We start from the raw sequence: 7,293 nt of genomic DNA on the forward strand, positions 1-7,293 counted from the left end.
TTTCCTAATTCCTGATAATGATTTCATTGCATTCCTAAATTGATACAAGTAATCTCAAGGCCCCTATAGAATAAAAGCTGCAAATAGTTTCATATGTCACAGGATATTTTACTAGGAAAAGAAAGCAAGATTGGAACAAATGTACAGTCAAGAAATACATTCCTTCTAGGTTAAGAACAAAGCCACTAACTGGTAAGTAAAGGCCACAAACCTGGTAAGTGCAAATTATTATTAGGTACAAGGACAGAAAAGAAATGCTCGTCTAGTCTATCTATGCAATACTTCAAAATAATAAGATAAAAGGCAGATGATTTGGCTCTTGACAAAGCAGTGCTGCTTACTTATGACATAAAATTATTGCTTCAAACTTATAATGAACTTATGGATCTAGTAACAGATAATTAATGTTTAGATAATAGTCTTAATAGAAAGACATGAAGCAATTCTGCTGTAAGTCATTAAGTCTTATAGATCTATTACATGTACCATTGACTTCAACTTACTATCAACTTATGGAATGCAACTTAGAAAACCATGTGAACAGTTATCCTGAGAAAGTATAAAAACTAAGAACTATAAAAAAGTTTCAGTGTATCCTTCTTTATCTTCATATTGTATATGTGTCTCTGTATGTCTCTGACATTTTTCTCTTCCATTTTTTATCCTTTCCTATTCTTTCTTTTCCTTTCCTTTCCTTTCCTTTCCTTTCCTTTCCTTTCCTTTCCTTTCCTTTCCTTTCCTTTCCTTTCCTTTCCTTTCCTTTCCTTTCCTTTCCTTTCCTTTCTTTTCTTTCCCTTTCCTTTCCTTTCTTTTCTGTTTGGCTTACAAAGCGTTAAGGAACTCTAAGCCTCTTGCCTGGCTAGTGCTAAGCCTTGGTCAAAGGGAAAGAACTCAAGTAACTAAGGCTTTTCTTTTCCCTTGCTACTTTCAGCAGGAACTAACTGCCAGAAGCCAACAGTTTTTGTCATAGAATAGCAAAGAGTTAAAAAGTTAAATTGCAAGAAGCCATCAGTTTCTGGCCCTGATTTCCATTGCTACCCTTGCTATATTCCTGGATAATCCTGTGATGCTGGGCTGGACCTCAACATATGCTAGTGGACAGAGTCCTCACCTCGCCAACTTTGTCTAACTTAGATCTGGTGGCATCTCCTGTCTATGTGTTCTTAAGGTTTTTTCATGAGAAGGAGGTTCCCATTCTAAGATTTGTAAGGTATAAAGGACAAATGTTAAGTGTTCAGATAATTGTTTTAAAGTACCTTTCAATGGGGTTTACCTATATACCCAAAAGATGCTCCAACATATAAGAAGAACACATACTTCACTATCTTCATAGCAGTCTTATTTATAATAGCCAGAGGCTGGAAAGAACCCAGATATCCTTCAACAGTGGAATGGATACAGAAATTGTGGTACATTTACACAATGGTGTACTCCTCAGCTATTAAAGACAATGACATCATGAAATTCTTAGGCAAATGGATAGAGCTAGAAAATACCATCCTGAATGAGATAACCCAATCACAAAAGAACTCACATGATATGCACTCACTGATATTAGCTCAAAATCTTGGAAAACCCAAGATAAAATTCTCAGACCACATGAAAGACCAAAGTGTAGATGCTTCATTCATTCTTAGAAGGGGGAACAAAATACTCGCATGAGAAAATATGGAGAAAAATTGCAGGGGAGAGACTGAAGAAAATGCCATCCAGAGAAGGCCCCAACTGGGGATCCATTGCATAATATAGTTATCAAACACAGACTCTGTCAGGGATGCCAAGAGGTGCATGCTGACTCTGCCATACCCTGACAAATACAGAGTCGAATGCTCATAGACAACCGTTGGACTGTAAATGGGGTCCCCAGTGGAGGAATTAGAGAAAGTACTCAGGTAGCTGAGGTGGTTTTCAATCCCATAGGAAGAACAATATCAACCAACCAGACTACCCCAGAGCTCCCTCGGATTAAACAACCAACCAAAGAATACACATGGAGGGATCCATAGCTCCAACCGAATATGTAGCAGAAGATGGCCTTGTCAGGCATCAATGGGAGCAGAGGCTCTTGATCCTGTGAAGGCTTGATGCCCCAGTGTAGGGGAATGCCAGGGCAGGGAGAAGGAAGGAGTTGGTGGCTGGGTGGGTACAGAAGCACACACATGGAGGCAAGGAGTTGGGGGAGGGATAGCAGTTCTCCACAGGGAAAACCAGTAAGGGGGATAACATTTGAAATGTAGATAAAGAAAATATCCAATAAAAAATGAGAAAAAAATGGGGTTGACCTGGTTGGGTTTTCTGCTGCTTTCTGCTGTGGCAGACACCTCAGCATCACACATTTCTATCTTGATGATCCTTGCCTGCAGGTAGAGCTGTGTTAAGAGAAACTGAGTTAGTTCTTGTAAGTCCCATGAAAATGGGTGTACAGCTGAGTGCATTCTGAAAGTTTGTGTGTGTGCTTGTGTGTGTGTGTTTTAATGGAGTCATTATCTACAATTTTAGTTTTTCTGAAGCTCAATGACACTTTATTTTTAGAGCTTATGAGAGAACCACAGTACAGTCAAACTGTAAATCTGAACATGTTCACAGGGGAGGGAGATGGGGAAGAGGAAGAAAGACATTCTTCTGAGTTAGGCCTGGAGGCCAGCAAGCAGTCACATGGCAGCAGGGAGCATCAGAATTAGAAAGAGAATGTTGAGTGCATCAAAGGAAGAATGTTCAGGTTATTGGCTGTATTCAAAAGAAAGAAAAGAGAAATAGAGGGAAATAGTGAAAAATGATGGTTTTCTGAGTAACTAAGATAAGCAGGCTGACTTGACAGAAGGGCATGGTAATGTTTCAGAAATGTATGACAATATTATAATTGCTTTCATTGTTTCTTTCGCATGTATGAATATTTTGCCTGCTAACATATTTGTGTGTTATGTTTTCATCTGGTGGCTGAGGAAGTCAGAAGAGGGAATTGGATCCTCTGGTACTGGTGTTCAAGTGAGGTGCTCAGTGGTTGCTGGGAACTGAACACTTCTTCTTGCAAGAGTACCCTGTACTCCAGAGAGCTGAGTCATCTCTATAGCCCTTTACCTTCAATTGTTAACATATGAGCTACAGAGAGATTGGAAACCAAACCTTCCCATAGTTTCCAATATTTTTGAAGCTATTAGCTAAGGAAACTACATGTAGCCCATCCTTTATTATGTACAATGTTACCTCTACAGTCTGGCATCACTAGGGACACCAATGTTTTCTGATAGGCCTCTCCTCTAGTGAATCGAGAGGAAACAGTTCTATTCTGCTTCTCAGTGTGATTTCAAGCATCTGTATCCCTGGAGAGTCCCTGGTAACACTATACTCCTTGTCACTAGGTGCCCACCTCCATCTGCAGTGAAAGCTGCCTTCCAGGGTTTAGCCAAGTGCCCAGACTGGGAGCCCCCCACTGCTGTTTTGATTGCAGTCCATGTCCTGAAGGACAGTTTGCAGACCAAAGAGGTAAGAGGTTATGGACCAGTAATCTGAGTGAGCTACATGGCACTGTGAGCCTCCTGTATTTCTCCAATTCCTCAGCAACTGTTCTTCTGCTGTGAAGAGAGACCATTACCAAGGCAGCTTTTAAGAGAAACATTGAAATGGTGCTTATGTAGAGTTTCGCAGTCTGAGTCCATGATCATAATGGTAGTATATGTGGCAGAGGTGGTCAGGCATGTTGCTACACCAGTATCTGAGAACTTAAATTCTAATCTACAGGCAGCATGTGAGCTGTGACGTGGAGAGTGGACCTGCTGTGGGATTTTGAAATCTCAAAGGTAATCTCATGGAACAGAAGGATCCAGTGCAAGAGTCAGATTGCATGTAAGGCCAAGTGGCTGGGAGTAGGTAGCTGTACACAGAACAGATGAGTATCTGCCTGGCATAATCCCTGAAGTCTGTTAATAAATTTATTAGGTCTCTGTTACATATTTGGAAGCTGAAATGGGTTAAAGCAGGTATAGAAATTCCTTGTTGCTATTTTGCCACAAAAGGGTGCAGAAAAAGCTTTCAGAACTACATTTACCAAACGGTGTACACCCTCTGGACCCTGATCAAGAAATATGGTATAACTGAGTATTAGTGGTGTAGGCATTTAATTCCAGCATTGGGAAGCAGAGGCAGGCTCATTTCAATGAGTTAGAAACCAGCCTGTTCCACAGAGTGAGTTCTAGGACAGCATAGGATACACAGAGAAACCATGTCTTGATAAACAACCCAACCAACCAACAAAACAAACAGACAAACAAACTAGAAAGAAGCATAGTATTAGGTACTTTCACAAGGTTCTACTGGTCTCATGAAGACACCCTGATTTCCACTGACACTAATCAATTTCACTTGTTTTTTAAACCTCATGGTGGATGTTGTATTGTGACTTCTTTTTTTTTTTTGTATTAATGGGGTTCATCTTGGTGTTTGAATTGGAACAGACTACCACATTCTGGATTGTTTTTCTGCAGAACTTACTACTTTATATGCTGAAAGCTGGAAATGTAAGATGAAGTTGTCTTTAGGATTGAATTTTGCTGAGGTTTGAGTCTGAGGGTGTGCCTGAGTGTATGTGTGCATGTCTGTATGTCTGACTGCCCTCTTTTCAGTTTGTTCTTTGGCTTTTAGACAGGTTTTTACCATACACCAAGGGCTCGCATTGAACTCACCTTTTTGAGCAGTCTATGAACTGAAAGATATTTACCTTTCTCTGCCTCTCAGGTGTTAATATTAAATTACTTACCATCACACCCTTTCCCAACTCGCCCTTCTCATTAATGTCGCAGTCCTGTTGGAACTTGGATCTACCCTGGTGACATCAGTTAGTCTTTATTACATCATCTCCAGTTAATGAGAAATTTCAAGATACTGATCGATAGGAGTTTAACAAATGTATTATTGGGTGCGTGACTCAGTCTAAAACAGTTGTTAATGTGACGTTTTACTAATTGAGAACAAAATGAAACACTAAAGAGGTCACATAATTGAAATGTATAGCTGCTGCTCAATGTGGTCAACTCAGTGAGCTCTAGGTTCAGTGAGAGATCTTTTCTAAACAACTGGAGTGGAAAGGGTTTGGAGAGAAATGGCTCAGCAGTTAGAAATATCCACATGGTGACTCACAACCACGTGTAAGTACAGTTTCAGGCCATTTGCTGCCACCTTCTGACTTCTACCCTATCAGGCATTCACATGATGGCCTTCTATATGTACAGACAAAACCCCCAAATAGCAAAATAAAGTAAGTAATTCTAAAAGATAAGTTGTTGAGACTTGTGAAATGGTTTTGAGTACTCACTATTAGCTTTGATATCCTGAGATCAGCTCCTGAGATCCACATAGTTGAAGTAGAGGATCAAATTTCTAAAATTTGTCCTGATCTCCAAGTGTACACTGTGGTATTCCTAAGCCTACCTACATACATATACAGAGCAAAATGTAAAAATATATAAAATATGTACTATATATGAAGAAATTTTATTAGTACAATAAGGTGTGGGAAGTGACTAAGAAACAATATCTGATGGTAATCTTTGATCTCACATGAATGTGATTCCAATACACGTACATATACACACACAAACATGGACACACACAAACTCACATAATTTAGGTATAGTAGTGTAATTTTATAATCACAACACTTAAGGGGATGAGGAAGGAGGCTTAGGAATTCAAGATAATCTGCTACTCAGCCAATTTAAGGCCAAGTGGTGTTAAAGGAGATACCATTTTAAGACATAAATTCCCGCACCTCTCCAAGTAATATGGCTATAGAGTATTCATGTTTTTTGTACCTCTAACTCAATTCCATCCCTGGTCACCAAGAATAATTCATAATATATTAATTGCTGTGGAGGCTGCAAGAGAAATTAACACTTGAAATACCTTCCTTGACAGCTAGTGAAGTCCCTATACTGTTACAGACATAGTGTTTTTGTGTCTCTCATAGACATGAAGAGATGTCTTCTGTGTCCCAAGGAGCAGTACTCGAGCCATACCAGAGACCATTGCCTCCCCAGGACAGAGATCTTCCTGGCCTTTGAGGAACCATTGGGATTCATATTGGCTTTGATGGCAATCTTGCTGGCTGGTCTGGCTCTCCTGGTACTTGGAGTGTTCCTGAAGCATCGAGACACACCTGTGGTCAGGGCCAACAACAGAACTCTCAGCTACTTCCTCCTGATCTCTCTTTCCCTCTGTTCCCTCTGTTCCTTGCTTTTCCTTGGGAGACCCACTGTCACCACCTGTCTCCTCCGTCAGACCACCTTTGCTGTGGTGTTCACAGTGGCTGTCTCCTCTGTTCTGGCCAAGACTCTCACAGTAGTCCTGGCCTTCAGAGTCACCAAGCCAGGAAGCAGGATCCAGGTATGCCTGAGCCCTGGTGCTTCAACCTCAGTCATCCTCATTGCTTCCTTAATACAGGCTGTTCTTTGTGGAGTGTGGTTGGCTACCTCCCCACCATTCCCAGACAGGGATATGATCTCAGAGCCCCAGCACATTGTGATCCAATGCCAGGAGGGTTCTGGTGCCACCTTCTTCTGTGTGCTGGGCTTCTTAGGTTTCCTGGCAGGGGGTACTTTCTCTGTGGCTTTTCTGGCCAGGGACCTACCAGATGTCTTCAATGAGACCAAGTTCCTCACCTTCAGCATGCTGCTCTTCTGCAGTGTCTGGACAGCTTTCCTGCCCCTGTACCACAGTTCCCAGGGAAAGTCCACTGTGGCGGTAGAGATCTTCTCCATCCTGGCCTCCACTGCTGGACTTTTGGGTGGCATCTTCATCCCCAAATGCTACATCATCTTGTTGAAGCCAGAAAAGAATACCCCTGCCTGGCTAAGGCAAGGTCGCTGTGCACATCAAGACAGGCAGTGTTCGATGCTCCATAGAAGGTGATAGTTCTCTGGGGTGTAACCAAGAGCAAGTGGTTGAATTTGACTCATTGTTTCTTTGTGGATCAAAATATATTTAAAAGATAGATCAAGATTCAAGTAAGGTACTTATAACAAAACACAAATGACAATTAAGCTTAGAGTAGACATATAGTCACTGAATATTCTGTCAGTATGTATTACTGAAAGTGATCACAATGTGGAAACTTGAAAGGGGAGCACAGAAGATTGCACAATGGATTAAAATCTTTCCCAGCAGGTATGCCAACTTGAGTGTGATACTCAGGACCCACATGATGGATGTAGTGAAGTGACATTACTAATTTGTGCTTTGACCTCTGCTTGATAATCACATAACATCTGTCACATCCATATACACAAAGTATCAGTGTGA

The 7,293-nt window shown here is 41.1% G+C and overlaps 1 protein-coding gene across 1 annotated transcript in view; it reads left to right on the forward strand.

The window, feature by feature from the left end:
• Positions 1-6,903, forward strand: part of LOC116894646 (vomeronasal type-2 receptor 26-like) — a 57,850-nt gene extending 50,947 nt beyond the window's left edge. The window contains exons 5-6 of the mRNA XM_032896358.1: positions 3,360-3,483; positions 5,963-6,903. Coding sequence (XP_032752249.1) covers positions 3,360-3,483; positions 5,963-6,903 — 1,065 coding nt within the window. The remainder of the gene's footprint in view (positions 1-3,359; positions 3,484-5,962) is intronic.
• Positions 6,904-7,293: the final 390 nt, after the last annotated feature.

Source organism: Rattus rattus, chromosome 2 (genome assembly GCF_011064425.1).
Source record: "Rattus rattus isolate New Zealand chromosome 2, Rrattus_CSIRO_v1, whole genome shotgun sequence".
Classification (NCBI taxonomy): domain Eukaryota; kingdom Metazoa; phylum Chordata; class Mammalia; order Rodentia; family Muridae; genus Rattus; species Rattus rattus.